Raw genomic sequence first — 16,696 nt, 5'->3', positions numbered from 1 at the left:
GTTCGTCCAAGCCGCTCCTGGTTTGGCCAGCTTCAACCTAGAACCTCACGTATCGCCCGCGGGCAGCCTGTGTTTAGTTTCCAGACACTGGAAACGGCTACGCACGCCTTTCTGCGACGCGTCTCTATCAATCCGCCATTGACTCCTTCCTATGAAAGCCCCTTTCGTGCGGTTTCGCGTTCAGAGAAAGCCTTGAACATTGACGTTCGCGGCAAAGAGACAGTGTCGTGCGACCGCGGGAAACCAGCCTGTCTTGAACATTAATTCTTCATTCATTCCGCCGTTTACACCTAAACCTCCGGCATTCTAAAGGGGAGGGGAGCCCCTGTAGCGACCGTCCGTCACTTCGTTGTCCACTCTGTATGGGTCATTGCCCCCTGCTCGAACCGAAGAGGCTGTCCGACAGGGGCACCCCACTGCCATTCGGCAAACTTGCTTTTACTCTTGAAGAAAGCCAGTCGACACTCCGTTCTCAACCTGTCAAAACGCGTATTACGTGCCTCCGCTAAACCAAGCTCCTAACAAAAACGCGTTTGATCTGGTGGGCGCTCTCGTCCATAAATTATTTCTGAGGGGCTTTGCCTCCACCAGAGTGGATAATTGCTAAGATTATACCATTGCTTAAAAAATCGGGAGAGGATATACTTAGACAAAATCAGGCCAATTACCCTAACATCAAATTTTGTAAAGTTGATAGTAACAGCCTTACTTCTTCGTGTTATAAATATTAGTGATTAGAGAATGCTTCTTAGCCCATGTCGAATCATATCCAGGCCGGGGTGCTCAATATGGCATGCGCATATTGATTTGGCAAGTCGCATACAACTTGCACGGCGCCAAGGACAGTATGCGGCATTCCTTATCCTGGATACCACCAAGGCATACGGTAGCGTTGGACACGGGATATTAGTGAGCCGGCTGCGAGAACTTATGTTCCCCAAAAATACCTATAAGCATAAATTACGTAATTTATAAGTGGCAAAGAATTTTATTGCTTTCAGAACGGCTTTTCATCAAGTACATATAAGCAGGCAAAGGGAGTTCCACAGGGGGCTCCAATATCTCCAATATTTAATATATTGCTGAGCTCCATCCCATCCCAAGAGAACGTGCAAACTTACGTGTGTGCAGACGACATAGCATTCTTCTTATCGGCAAGCGACATTCACACACTTTACAAAAACTTGCAACGGCATTTATCTGTCCTAGAAGCTTGGCTAGATTCGATTCGTCTGGCTCTAAACGTGAACAAGAGCTCATTGCTCGTATTTCCTCTGAACGTACCAGCACATATATCCCTATTGTCACGTAGGTGACTGTGAGCTACCTGGCACGCAGGCAGACAGAAAGGGACACTGCGTCGGCGGTAGACTTAAAGAGAGTTTAATGGGCGAACTTGTGCCCGAAATCAAGCGAATAACGCGGTGACGGCGAAAGCAGCAAGCGCGTCTGGGGCGTTCGTCGGACTGAGCCAGCGGGCACAAGTTCGCCCATTAAACTCTCTTTAAGTCTACCGCCGACGCAGTGTCCCGTTCTGTCTGCCTGCGTGCCAGGTAGCTCACAGTCACCTACGTGACAATATCATTCCACAAGCAGATGCCGTCAAGTGTCTTGATGTTATACATGATAGCTCTTTTTCATGGCGTATGCTCATATATTACATTGCAACAAAGGGTGTTCGAGTGGTGGGATTATTGTGTAGACTGAGCAACAGTGGATCAGGGATGTGTAGGGCCACCTAGTTATAAATGCACCGTATGTATGTACGCCCTGTCCTGGAATTCGTGCGTGTGTGTGTGTCCTTTAGCTGGTCTCTGTACCACAGGTGCGAGTGTTGCCGGCCGCCAAACTTTTGTTTTGTTCCAAGTCCTCGCCCGCTGTTACAATGACGCCATTCTTCGTCTTCATTTTTTGGTAGGACAATATTTTTCGACAATATTTTGGTAGGCGCAACTGCAGAAACTACGTTCATCTTCTTTTTTCTTTCTTAACAATGGAGCATATGAGGGTGTCTAAATGAAAAGGTTCGGGTCCTGCTTATGCAATAATTGTGACCGCAGCTCATATGATTTATCCGTACGTAAACGCATAGAACTGTTGTTTATGTGTTTATCACTGTGTATATCATAATCATCATCCAGCTCCTGATGCAGCATGTCAGGCGATCAGCCAAGCTAACATCTCCAGCATATCACTAAATCTTGTCTCTCTTTCCCTCTCCCGACATGATCAGTATATTGTTTTTCATCTCTCATGTTCTTATCTTGTGCTATCATTGTACCTGAGTGTAGCTCCAGCGGGTTGTGAATGTCCGCTGTAGATGCTGCGGGGCATTTTTTGTCCCTTTAATTATATTTTCAAGATTATCTTGTCCACACTATTTCACACATTGGGCCAATCAGTCCGCCCCCCCCCCCCTATTGTATTCACTGTGGAGAGTCGGATTCACGCAAAATATTATACATACCATGGCAGCAATATTTACGTCTCACTTTTTCTCTCACCTTCGACGAGAAGGCTGGCTGTGAAGCTTGTCTTTCCCGCCGCATTGCTGGCTATGCAGGTGTAGTTTCCTATCTGGCGAGCGCCGATGTTCTCGATGAGGAGCTCGGAGCGCCTTTCGCGGTGGTCGACTTTCCACAGAGCTTCGGCGCTATTGGATCCGAGGCTTGTCTCCGAGGGCCCCGCTGCTCCTACCCTGTCCGGTCTGATGGGCCGACCATTGTGTAGCCACTGGAACGCGACGGGCAGCGAACCGCGCCGCAGTGAGCAGAAGATCTCGGCCGTGTCGCCTCGCCTCAAGTTGCTTGGAATGAGGACGTGCACCTCGGGAGACTCTGCAGATTGTCAAAGAAATAGAGAAAACTTTCGTTAGAGCCTGTCGTCAGGGAAAGGCATTATTTTTTTATTAAGACCATTACGCGGCGGATGTGAAGGCGATGATCCAAGAAAGTACGCTGAGGTGGGCTCCGCTGCCCAATGAGCTGAGGAAGGGACTACGCTGGCGATCTGCGCCGGTACGCAGCGCCTCAACCTCTCTGTTTAAAGCAAATTATCAGGATTTCTGTACGTATAGTACGTGTTGAGATGTACAGTGTTCCTAGTTCGGGCTTCCTTTCAAGTGCACTCAAGCAGGCTCCATCTATTTCACTTCCATAATTTTTGTTTTCAACCAGCCTAACTTGCTTTACGTGTGTATTGTTAAACTAAGCAAACGGATTATAGACGGAATCACCCATGGTACAAACGCATTGTGCACACACGTTTTAAACTAGTACACCGATTTTACAACGAGCAGATTATACCATTTCGGCAGGAAACGGAAATACCCAAATAGCATTGAGAATGACTTGGAACTAGGATGCTGGAGTTTCTTTCACAAACTCCTAGTCATTTCTAATTGGAATGGCGCACAGTCCCAATTGCAGCAGATGTGGTAAATGACGAAGCATCTTCTGTGTGACTGCCCTACGTACGAAGACAAGAGGAGTGCCCTTCGTACAGCTTCGGGGCCCTTAGACGACCGTATTTTCACGGAAGACAAGATCTTGGGCCTGAGGCCTCGTGCGTCTGCTATGTACAAGGCCATAAAGGCGCTGGAACTTTGAACTTCTTTCTTCCTTCCCCTCTTTCAATTTCCTTTCCCCTTTTGCTAGTGCAGGGTAGCCTAGCGGGCTCAGCCTGGTTAACCTCCCTGCCTTTCCCTTATGACTTCTCTCTCTCTCTCTGTGAAAGTTTGTTTTCAGTCTTGTTGGTGAGCGACGTTTTTAAATGAAAATGGCGATTAAATGTTCAACGACATATTATTCAACTTTATGTCACAAACTCAATGTCACGACTACCTATGAGTCGAAGTTGAAAGGGGAAAATGCTAGGGTAGCATCTCCTTTTTTATATAATTCGACGCCAGGAATTGGGGAGATCATGGCTGCCCTTACTAATGAGTGGCAATGAGTCTGGTAGTATTGGTGTGACGTCATTCGAAACATCAAGGTAATTTTTCCCCCAGCACGTACCGACTGGACCAGATGCCGACTAAGTCGATATGCCGCAATTTTATTCGAACAGCATTTCCTTTATAGATAAAGTCAAATATTTGTCTTTAGCACGAACTCTATGTTAATGCTGACACACTGAAATGTCCTCGTGTCTTCTTACTATTTTCTTCACGAGTGAAACTGAATACCTGGAAGCTTGCTGCTTCCAACCTCTCCGTTGAGCAGTCTCCGGCTATCCATAGTCCAGCCAGTGACTCCCGTCTCGCCCTTTAAAAGGAGCGGTGAGTCGGAAGGAGCTTACCAATCTATCACTGAGCGCAGTAAGCTAACGAGAACACTCATTTCTAAAGGAATTTGACAGTGGATTCGAGTTGATGTTCTTAAGAACTGCATTTAACGCGCGCAGCGCGACCAATCTCGTCGCACTATGACGTGATAAGTACTTTACGTGTTCGTTTATTTCATAGTTGTCGCCGCCTCGGATAATTATGTGGTATTGCCTTCGCCACACTCGAATGCACATTGAGGAGCAGCTGCGGTTCACCGATGTAACTGTACGCTGTTTAAAATTATCGCAACTAAAAAGAGAGAAAGAAGAAGAAACCGGACAAATTTGAATTTAAATGTTTTAAGGTGCGCCAAGCTTGCACGTGCGAATGTTCCCTATGGCTCAGAACTTCAAAGGCATGTTTGTGGAGCTACACTTACTAACACGCAAGTGCAGACGGCGCAGGAACTACTTGTTTGACAAGGCGCCAGCAAGCAGCCACCACTTCATTCGAACGCTGTCACCGCAGGACACGATAAGAAGCGTGTATTGTGAAGCGTTATGGAAGCATTGCCGACGTTGGCGCTAATTAGTACACGGTCTCTCACTATCGCGATGCTTTCATTGGTTTTTGACATTCAAGCTTTCGGTGAGAAGTAGCGAGCAGCGTCTCGGGTCTTCAGATATGTCATCTGTGACTTACGGTGGCCAGGTTCAATGCAGCGCACGCTATAACCACAACTTGTATTCTTTGCTATGTGGAGATGGCCTGACCGAAGACGTCTGGCCCTGCAGTCAAAAATATTTTCCTTCGTAAGTGCTCTTTGCCATTGTTCGCCCGTCACCACTAATGATATGTCTAGCATCGTGATTAGCTAGAATATTTTCTTACAAGCAATTCTAGTATAAGAGGTTTTTGTGAATACGGGCTCTCGTTCTTGCAGTGCCATGTTCGGGACTTAGCTTGCTCATAGTGACACTGGTTATGAGTAAGCGTCAAGAAGCCTGTACTGTCAACCATGCGTTCCCGGGTTGATAATAACAGACCTGAGGTACTTGCTGATATTACGCTGTAGATATAAGCACACAAGGAATTTCGATTACTTAGTAAATAAGCACAAGAAGAAGAAATTCTAGATACGACAATAAAGAAAAGAAATTGAAAGGTTTTTTCCGCTCACTTACTACGTCAAGTACGCACAAACTATGGGATCTCGGCAAGTCCCATTGAGCTTCCATTGGACCGCAGTTGTGATAAAGACTTGATATAGGCTCATACTGGGAAATCGGAAGATACTAACTGGTAAGAATGTTTTTCGTCGCGCTTCTCGTTTTTCATTCGACAACAGATGCGCTATAGCATTTTAGGCCTAGTTTTCGTTATTAAGCGTAGAAAGGTCATCAATTTTTTTTAATTTCTTTTGTCAGACCCATGCAGTCGTAAGCATTGTACATTTTTCGCATAAAATTTTTGTTATGTTATGTGGACGCCTTCGATCTGCTAGACATGCGTGTCGCCCATTTGGCAGTGCTAAGACGGTTCAATTCATAAACATTGCTACCGACAGGTAGCACTTTCAGTGTATTCGCCAAGTAAACAAATATGTATGCTTGAGTGCGCTGTTAAATAGTGTGTATTTGTTGCAGACACCGTTGTATTATGGTTAAATATGAATGAATATGCTTGCTCTTAAGTTTCATTAACGGAGCCTGAAAATAAGTAGTGAAAATGCATCGACAGAGTAGGATAGCAAAAATGTGTACAGATTACGCGAAGAATCGTATGAGAAATACCATGATAACTGCAGCAATATCTACATTGTCCTCTTGGCACAAATGTTCGATAAAGTACGCAGAAGAACGTTTTGGGAAGCAATCACTGTTTAAACTTTCGACGCTGCGGAAACTGCAAACTCACGCCCTATAGCGCAGATGTGCTTGAGTGCATATAACTGGGCCGCCAGTTTCTCGAGGTCACGACGATTCTTCGCAAGCTGCCACCACACACTATAAGAGACGACCGGTAGTTTCGAGTATCTAGAAAGTGCTCGCCACTTTTCGAACCTCTCGGCCCCGAGCAGTTTTAGAGAAGAACGCTCTGCGTACACTCGACCAGGCAGGCCAATGACGTTCGTTCGTCGGTGATAGTGGAGATGACCGTGCCAACGCGGCCCCATTGTTTGTTCCTATATTCCTTGCGGCGCTTATTGTAGAACACATTTCGAGCGCTTTCGTGCCTTCTCTTAATCAGAAAACTGCAGCCAGCTGCGTGCTGGGCCAGACACGCGTACAACGCGCATACCGCGCGCCTAGCTCTGTAAACGAGGCTAGAGACGGGACACGGTGGCAAGGACGAACGACGTGGCGTTCCTATAGCCGGTGGTAATAACGCGCGCTTCAATGGCGCAGTGTGCTTGCAGCCCGCGCTCCTCGTCTCTCGGGCACATCCGCAGCGAGGTACTCTCTCTCGCTGCCGCAATGCCGGCCGCCTTTGTACTCGAACCGTGTTCGCTCGGCACTATCGCCCGTGCGGTGCATCGGGCCGCGCTTTCCAATTCCCGCGAGGGTTTAATTTCGCCGAGGCACGTAGGCGTCGACCGGAGGCGAGCGGCGTGTGTGCGCGCGGCCGCGGCGATGAGGAGGGAAAGGTGTTTGCACGTCGTCGTTCCAAATAATTACGTCCTTTCAGCGCCACCCGGGATGTTCGCGCCTCCTGCGGCTGCGCTTCGGCTCTGTTCCACACCGTGTCGGCGCTGCGTGAGAGGTCAATCTGTCAGCCGGAGTGAGCGCCCCGAGAGGTGGGACTTCGGGGGATAGGCGCGCGCCTTAAGGAGCGGCGCCTAGACTGGTCGCCCTTGCGATTCGCAGTGGATTTCCCGCGCTGAGCTAAGCTTGACAGGCATGCAGACGTCGCTCTCTTCAAAACTCAACCTATACAATATGCCTGACTTATATAATAGATGTTGGATTGCGAAAAATCTTGAAGGGACACACACGAGAGTGCTACTCCGATTTATTCCCTTCTCAGCGGTGTAAATGCAAGAAGCTCCTCCAAAGGTATGAACAACAAAAACAACATAATTTTTTTCAGAAAAACGACCATCCACCAATACCAAGCTGGCTTTGTCACCTGCTCTTTTGGCTGCGTTCTACATCACAATAAAAAGGAACAACGAGGGTAGAAAATTTTTTTTCAGATTAGGGCGTGAGCAAGTCAATTTCTTTTGCACTGAGAGAAACAGGCTGCATGATTACGTACATACTTCGCATGCGCGCAATTTCGGTGGCTTAGATAACATTTAGCGCCATTTGATTGCTACCTTTGCTCACAATCGTGCAGTTCTCAAAGATTGGCTGACATCCGCAATCTCTACTATGAACCCCAAGGTGTCCGGCAACTGCTCTTCAAACATTATAGTAATGATCCTTTAATCTTTCATTCACACAGTGCCTAACTTTCTCCCGCACGAAAGTTGAACAGAATACACCGCTCCCTTAGTGCATCCGATAAACTTCTTTCCATGTTGTTTCTTACAGCCCCGTTTCTTTCTGGCACCTGGATTTGCCTACGCACACATTCTCAGTAGCTTTTGTATATATTTCTATTTTTTTGTTCTTCCCATTTGAGTATCTTCTTATATTTATTCCGCTGACAAGAGAATAAATCGATAACTGCAAGTAGCACCCCGTTGTGTGTGTTTCTCTTCTCTGTGTCCCGGCAAAATGTTGTGCAATCGAACATCTAGTATGCAATACCAACACGCCCAGTATCCGCCATAGTTTTTTAGTGGCTATGGTGTTGGGCTGCTAAGCACAAGGTCGCGGGATGGAATCCTGGCCACGGCGGTCGAATTTCGATGGTGGCGAAATGCGAAAACACCCGTGTGCTTAGATTTAGGTGCACGTTAAAGAACCGGAGGTCGTCCAAATTTTCGGAGCCGCCCCCCCCCCTCCCGCACCCTCGCACGCACGCACGCACGCACGCACGCACGCACGCACGCACGCACGCACGCACGCACACAGACACACACACTGTGGCTTGCCTCATATTCAGAAAGTGGTTTTGGCACGTAAAACCATATAATTTTTAACACGCCCATTCTTCAACCGTGGAGGTGACTGACAGATGTTTAAATAGAAACATCTTGTTCCCGAACATCTAAAATAAGGAATAATTTGTATACAATCACACCCAGTTATAATCAACATCTGAATAAGGATACCTTAATAAAACTTTGTCTTGGGCAAGTTGGTGTGATTTGGAAAGCATTATTTTAAGGCGCTTAAAACAACTCACAAGGCAGAAACGCACACAGAGTGTCACGTGTGTCTGTGTGCGTTTCTCCCTTGAGTGTGCTTTTTTTTAGCGTCATAAAATCATGCTTTCCATCTGTAAAAGATAATATGCTCAATATCAAGCATCACAAAATTGAATATCCTATAGTTATGCTTTTTACCGATGAATATTGGAAATGTCTCATTGATAGACGGTCGATATAGCGAACTTCGAATGCCTACGATAAGCGTCACGAGGCCGCTCGCAGCGTGTGGGCGCCTTTATTTTGAGCACGGTATTATGTAGCTGTGCGTGCTCTCTGCTTATCGCACTTTATTAGTCGGATTTCAGCGTTCATTACCGGAACTGGTGCGAGATCGAGGTCGCTGGGGTGTTCCAGCTTGGTAGCACAATTTTGTAGCATGGTCACTCATTGCACCTGCGATTGTGTTGGACCCAATTGTAGATAAGAAGCACATGTATAACGAACACACTAGACAAGTTGGCTTTAATCGAATTCGGATATAACAAATTACTTGATGGAATTTCCAGTACACTGCGTAGCAACAAACAGCACACAGCGCAGACAGAGCGCGAAGCTCAGTAACAGGATTGACCCCCTGTTAAATACGCTGGTTTCTGCACAAAAGCCAACACCAAGAAGAACAAGCACGAACAAGTGCGCCTTTTTATTGTCCTTCTTAACATTGTCTTTCGCGTAGAAATTAACGCAGTAAATGGGATAATGTTCTGCGAACTAGCCTATGTTAGGGCCTCAATTTAATTCAATTAATAGAGCGGCATCTAGGAAATACGTTGGTACCGCACTCGATTTCCACTGTGAAGACTTCCTTAGGAACTCTTATGGGCTTCCTTTGCCGCTTTATACTTCATTCAGGTGAATTAACCTCTTTAAAATTCATTCATCTTATGAATTTCCTCTGCATTGATTGGATTGCGTGGCAGCTGTATCCATATTCCTCATGTGATCTATACTCACCAAACCTACAAGACCAAGTATGTGCACTGTATACCGTCGCACGTGCAAGAGCGCACACAAAAACGGCATTTCCTTTTTGCGCTAATGTTTGAACCTCCAGACTAGTAGCGCCTACGCAGAGACGGCTCTTCAGACTCACTTCATCTCTTCTGGACTCGTTTGGTTCTTATTTATTCACTCGACTTCATTTTTCTTCCAGTTGTTTCATTAGAAACCGCGTTGAATGTTTTATTTCGAGTTTTTTAACGTCACATGTGTTTAGGCGAACTTCATGGTTAGTCGATCTTCCTTCATTGAAATTTTCTTTCGTGCCTACATGGTTATCACATGTCAATGCACTATTCAGCGCTACTGATCAAACGTTGAGCGGAAGAAAGGCGTGTCGCTATTCGCCCACCGCTTTCGTTGTTCTTCTCTAACCTTACTCTAATCTCGTTGGTGAGAATAATTTTTCTCGCTCTGGTTTTTAACGAAAAATCATGCTATGCGGCAAGTTTTGCATAGCGTTTTTGCAAGTTTTTGCATTTTGTTGGAGCATTCTCGTTTCTCTGCCTTCAGTTGAAAACTTGACAGGTTATGAAGAAGGCAATTTTGCCCACAAGGGCTCAATATTTTTAGTTAGGCTTGGTATGTTGATAATATGGTTATGGTCTTGCATAAGCACTGAGATATGTCTGAATATCTATAGGTTTTAGAAGCCGTTGCAACCAAATTCCATACAAATGAAGGTGCTGCGGAGCCAACCTATTCGTACGCGGAAATGTTGCTGTTTGCTTCGAGCAAAGTGAACGTTTTCACGACTACAGAGCAATACCTAAAAGTTTGAATAGTCATAGAGTGACTAGAAAGAAGACCGTGCAAGGACTATTTTGCAAGGAGTTAAACAATTAATATCTTTCCGCCAAATCCTAACACGCCAATTTATTTCAGATGCGAAACTTCTGCCGAAATTTCTAGTTCACTGCGCACGTGATGAAAATTGCATAGTACGCCGCGTACCGGAATACCGACGGGAAGCTTGGAACCAAAACTATTCCAATCCCCGGAACCACTTCGAAGCTTTTGGCAAAGTCTGCGAACGTGAGGTCGCCCATCAAAAAAGAAGCACTTGTTTATTCGTTTCCCTTCGTTCAGACACTCGCTGAGAAGATCTGTTGGACAAGGACCCAGTGAAAGCTGTTTGAAAGGTCACACATTATCCGTAAATCTTTATGGCTGGTTGACTGACTTATGGAAGACCACCACGGCCTATGCCCTAAACCACGTTTCACAACCGCCGTCCGCTCTATTCGGACTCGTACATGCCACGGAGTCATTGAGAGCGAAAGCTTCTAGTTCACGCTGAATACGGGCGTTTCTTCGATTTAAAGGATGGAAATGTTTCACATTTATTCCAGACACTGAGCTTTATTTTGAATACCGTAGACTGATGCCACATGAAGCTGACAACTCGCGATACTAAGTGGAATGAGAGGTAAACATTAGCGCCATTAGATTTGCTTGCAGCCGAACGCGCTGCTCCGACATTATCCAGACAAGTGGGGATGCAGCACTGATCGCTAAAATCCAATCTCGAGATGGAAAACACGCGCCCGTCTGTGTTGCCCAAGTAACAAATCACAAGAGACGATTCCAGAGTAAGGCATACTGCTGCCGGAAAAACCCACGGCTGCCAACGTAATGAAACCGCAACGAAGCCGCAGGGCACTTGGCGAGCGACGAACGGTGGGGATAAGTGAATAATAACGGGGATGATGACGGGGAGAAGACTGAGCGTGCGCCCACTTACCCAATCCCGCGGCAAGCGATAAGCAGGGCGCTGCGGCGAGCAGCAGGGCACCGACGGCAAACAGCGTCCCGGCGCTTGTCGCGCTTCCACCACCAGTTGCTTTGACGCGGCAGGATTGGTGACGGTCCTCCCTCGTCTTCACCTTTGCTGTGGCCGTATCGCGCGTCCTTTCTCCGGCCGGGGTGTCGTACACCGTGTACGTCATCTCTCCTGTACGTCTTTCGTCGCGATGACGGGCTTCACGTTTCTTCGGTGCCCATGACGAACCGGTTACTCTTCACCGTTTCTTCTGGTACGTGCGCGTCGCGCAAGGCTGCCGCATTTTAACTTTGGTGTCCGGAAGTCCAACTCCTTGCAAGACTGAGTTCCCTCATCTCATCATGTCCAGTGAAGGATGTCTGCTATATTAAATTTCTTTATCCGCCTATGCGCTTTCTCGGTGAAGTGCCACGAGAAGCGAAGATAACGCTATTAGAGGGACCTGCTGCCGGTGGACGCGGAAGGCACAAAAGCGTGGAGAAAAAAGGTACCTCGATTTTAACTTTCACGTATTTGCTTGATTCGCTTTAAAGTTAAGAGTGCAAATTGGTAGCTATGGGGGCACTCGCGGGGTCGCGGATAAAGTGCGCGGCGGAAATTAGATTGGGAGTCGGCGGCAGACGATGCGTGCGGATGGAGCAACTGGCGTGTCCCGTCGTGGGGAAGACGGAACCGGAGCGGCGGGTCGCGGCTGGGGAAGTACGCGCCCGTCGGGGTGGGGGATCCGGCGCTGCTACGACGGGTAGTGCAGGGGAGAAGCAGGCGCGCCGGACGGCTGCTGGGACGGCGGCGCTGCGCGCTTGGCCGCCGCTAAGCGGCGAGGGAGAAACGAAGTGCGATGTCTGGAATGGGGAGAGAAGGAACGGAGACGCTGCGGGACGGTGGGGAGATGCGGAAGGGATGGGGAGAGGCGCTGGAAGAGCGCCGCGAAGAGAAGGAGAAGGACGGCGGAGGAATATTAATGGGGAGGATCGCGAGGCTGCGATGTTCGTGCGTTTGCGTCCGGCGTTCGTGCCGCGGTGGGGCTGCGTTTGCGTGCATGTGGCGACGGCAGCGGTGGCGGCTGGCTGCTGCCGACGCGGGAGAGATTTCCATCGGCTCGCCGCGTCGGCGGGGCACGTGCGCGCGCGTATATATATATATATATATATATATATATATATATATATATATTTTGGGAGGACGTGGGTTGGTTGCTTTTCCTGCAAGTTGAGAGAATGAGGAAGAGTGGGAGTGGCGAGAAAGAGCCGAAGAAATAAGACCACTAAAAATGCAGCGGCCGCCAAGACAACTGCCGGAAGAGAGCAAGAAGCCCTGCGGGCCGTAGAACCTTCTTCTTAGATGCGCCCCTCCACCTTTACTGCCCCTCCATCCCACTGCGAAGGGTGAACATACCCCCACCCGTTTTTCCCAACACCGCCGATGTTCAAGGCGCGCTGTACGCTTAGCTGCGTGTCTGGGTGCGCTTTGCCCGGCAAGCGCTCGCTTCGCCGCGCGCTCCCCTGCACGCGATGCTGCAGCGGCACCGACGCAATGCTTACCTCCGCGGAGCAAGAAGGTTTTACCGAATTGCATAGTGCCGCGAAAAATGGGGATGGAAACTTGCGAGGTGGCCGGTCTTCGTTCGCAAGTGGTAGTGTGATCTTTCTTTTTGTTTTCTTGTTTTGCATAATCATCATCAATGCACTCCAGGGGATTTTACAGTGTCTCGTGCCGCGCCCTATGATTTCGCTCCGGGGCTTGCGCTCTCGTCCTTTGTCGCACGAATGGATTCGAATGCGAAAGTCTTTTGTTCGTGTCCGTAGCTAGCGTTTCTTGCACGACACACCCTCAGTCGTTTTATCTGATTTCATTTAAAAAAAAAGAAGCCTAGGAGACCGTCGGTGCGCTCGCTGCGAAAGTGAGCGGCTTGCATGCCGAGCATGCGAGTGACAGCGGAGACGCCACGCCCCATTCATCTGAGTGAATTTTAGGTGTCTTCTTTCTGGCATTATATTCTCGGTTCCTTTGATGTTTTCATATGAAAAGTGCGCCGCTCTTATTGAAACAAAAACACAGCGCACATGGCGAGTAATGCGGTAAGCTAACCTTTCTTTTTTCATTCACTTCTTTTTTTTCTGCCTAAGCCTGTTTTTCTAGGCAGGCCTGAAATTAAATGCTTCTGCTCGATTAACCCTGTTTGTTCTAACACGTGCGAGGAGGACGCTTTTTGAAAAGCCTAAAAACAACTTGCAAATCATCGCTACTAAAATTACGGCTTCTGGGCATTAGTGACGAAACACTGCCTTTGCCATCCTTTGTTGTTCCTGGGTGCTTTGCCTCAGACTGCCTTGTTTATTTTATTTATTTGTTTGCAGTGACTGCATGGAACATTTTGACTTACTTGATGACTTGAGGAGACAAAGATGTACAGTCTCAGAAAAAAAAAAGAAAATACAGAACCCCTCCTGCCCCTTTCCCTCATGGTTGTAAGGCCTGGTTGCTATATCGTGTTCTGTTAATAAGATTGATTTCATACCGTAAACCGTTGTTAAAACCATTGTATGTTCAGAAAGGAAAGCTATGAATATGTGCCGTGCGAATAATCATATTAAAATACACATGAAAATTATTTCTCAAATCGTTTTTCGTCATACAGCAGTTAGCATAACGACTCTCTTTTATGAATGTTCATCCTACTTTGTGTAAATAAGGAAGTTCTTGATTTGAAGAACATCTGCCTTTACGTGCTCCATACGAGCCTAACGCTGTGATATTTCATCGAAATTAAGAAGGTGCGTTTTTTCACCAGTGCTGACTGCTACAATCTTCTATACTGTAATGAAGAATAATAATAAAATATGACAATAAGGAACGCCATGAGCTAAGGAAAACACTTAGAACAAGTGCTAAAAAGGCACATGAGTTCACATGCAATGAACCTATACATGTAAAGTCGCGAGCAAAAGTTTGGAGGCCACGAAATCAACAACAACAAAAAAAATCATTCCACCACAGCTCCGCAACGTGTAATTGCTTGAATGCATTGCGTTGGCCCAACAGATGCACGTAGGCTGTCCCACTTGATTTCAGTCGGCATGCCCCGACTGCTAAGGAAAAAAAAAAAAAGGAATGTCGCGGCACCATTGATCTCGAAACTATTACTCGCAACTGTACAGGTCATGAGATGTGAATGCACGAGAAAAGACCATATTTAGCTCAGTATTGTTTATTTATGAAACTGTTACAGGTGCAATGAAACCCGTGATTCCGCTATAGTACTTTTTTATCACTCGAAGCCCATACAGCGCGATGAAGCAAGTACGTACAAACGTTGCAAATGAATATCCTGCGCATTCGATCTTAATCTCTTTCATACGTGTTGTCTGCTGAAGCGCTGCATAAATTGCACGTCTTCCGTGAACAACATATTTACTTAGGCCACTAATGGCGTGCTCGGTATGTCTGTTCGGTACATATGAGTAAAGAGAAGATTTTAACAGCACGACACAGGACGCACAAAGAACAGCAGCGATCAGCAATTGTCATCAAACTGTGCCCTGTGTCGCGCGATTAAAATCTGAGTCCGCGCTTTCTAAACGCGCAGAGGTTCTGCGCGCTCTAATGAAAACGCATTTACCTGTCACCTCCTTGTCAAAACGGCCGCGGTGAATCAGTGGCTATGACATTCTACTGCTGAGCACGAAGTCGCAGGTTCGATCATCCAGCCACGACGACCACATTCCCATGGAACTGAAATTCAAGAACGCTCGTATACTTAGGCTTAAGTGCACGGTAAAGAACCACAGGTGGGGCCAGCCGATGCTCTCGGAGGCAGACACCAGCCGGAAGTAGAGGGCAGCACCTTCCCTGTGCCGTGGTGCAGCACCGAATCCCACGGGCCTCGCTGCGCAACTATACCCGGGCAGGGCTGGCCGCACCAGCGCGTGCCCTGGGGAGGCCGGTTGCCATGCCTAAAATGTGCAGTTACACACAATCCCATACTGTTAGTACACGCCACTGCTCATACTTACTGCGTATTACATGGCCTGGCACAGTTCCACTTTAGCAAGCTACGTGGTTTCGCAATATTGAAGAGCAAGACGCTTTACTGCGTGCTGCAAGCTCGCCTGTGGTGCGTGTGTTTTCACGCTCCGTGGAAGTCGCAATCGCTGCTCTGGGTGTTCTAGTGCAGTGTGTAGATTTAGCTTAATTGTGGATGTGTTTCGCGAAGCTACACATGACACGCCTATTTTAAATGCGCTGAGGAGAGAGTGCATAAGAGCGAAAATGCAAAGGAAGGCGCGATGTACAGTTTATAGACATCAGCAATACTTCAAATAAATAAATAAATAAATAAATAAATAAATAAATAAATAAATAAATAAATAAATAAATAAATAAATGCAGAAATGGCACAAGCAGTGTTTAGGAAACTTATCGTGTTGTTTAGATACGCAAAATGATGGGGAAAGCTATCGCATTGCTGAGGTTATCTGGGAGAAGCGTTAGATCTGCGCTGGTATTTGCATTTTCTTGCGCCATAGCATCACAGGAGCCTGTCCCTACGTTGTATGCAGACAGAGTTATGTGTGCTGAGTTAAGTGTCCTATGGTGAGAGGTGTCGTACCGGCTTCGATTTCATGATACAGTAGCCGATGTGAGAAACCAAAGCTGTCTTATGTAAGGATGCTGCTATTGGACTGTTTATGGGTGTGAGCAGATTCTTTCTACGTTTTCATTTATTGTGCAGGTTGGAATCTGGGACATTCGAATGAAGTAAACGTCACCAGACGTGTGAAATTTTTTTCGTGTGGAGTTCGCAAAGCTGATTGCATTTTCTGCGGAGGCATTACACCCGAAAATACGGTATTCGCAGGGCGCGGCTTTCGCCATCGCCTACACTATTTCGGATTGGGGAAGAATGACTGTCAGTGAATGGGGATATATACCGGTGATAAGAAACTTCCGCTTCGCCCTTCCGGTGTGGCTTCGCAGAGCCACGTTGCTATATTACTATATGGTATGCTTTCTTTTTCGCGTCGCACCTGCCAGCGAGCGCGATATGATGACGGGAACTGCGCTCGGTTGCAAGCGCAGTTCAGGGGCACCGGGAAGATCAGGCGGTGACAGTGCGCAAAGTTTCCTCTTCTCTCGACAAAGGAAGATTCTTCTTGCACCAGTGAAGTTCCGAAATCTCACTTGCTTCGCAGGTAACTCGAAGCGAGTTTTTTCTTCCTTTCGCGAGTCTATAGAATCTCGTGTGATAGAAATGATCCACCTAACAAAAATGTAATGAAGCGGGGTCTTTTACTTTCTTGATCACAGATCGAAAGAAATTCACCGC

The 16,696-nt window shown here is 47.2% G+C and overlaps 1 protein-coding gene across 1 annotated transcript in view; it reads right to left on the bottom strand.

Moving 5' to 3' along the window:
• The window catches only part of LOC142586382 (uncharacterized), a 286,970-nt gene that overhangs the window by 96,810 nt on the left and 173,464 nt on the right, over positions 1–16,696 (bottom strand). Inside the window, exon 3 of the mRNA XM_075697629.1 lies at positions 2,505–2,837. Coding sequence (XP_075553744.1) covers positions 2,505–2,837 — 333 coding nt within the window. The remainder of the gene's footprint in view (positions 1–2,504; positions 2,838–16,696) is intronic.

This window comes from Dermacentor variabilis, chromosome 6, assembly GCF_050947875.1.
Source record: "Dermacentor variabilis isolate Ectoservices chromosome 6, ASM5094787v1, whole genome shotgun sequence".
Lineage (NCBI taxonomy): Eukaryota > Metazoa > Arthropoda > Arachnida > Ixodida > Ixodidae > Dermacentor > Dermacentor variabilis.
The sequence above is the reverse complement of the archived record's forward strand: the minus strand, read 5'-3'. Positions and strand labels throughout refer to the sequence as shown.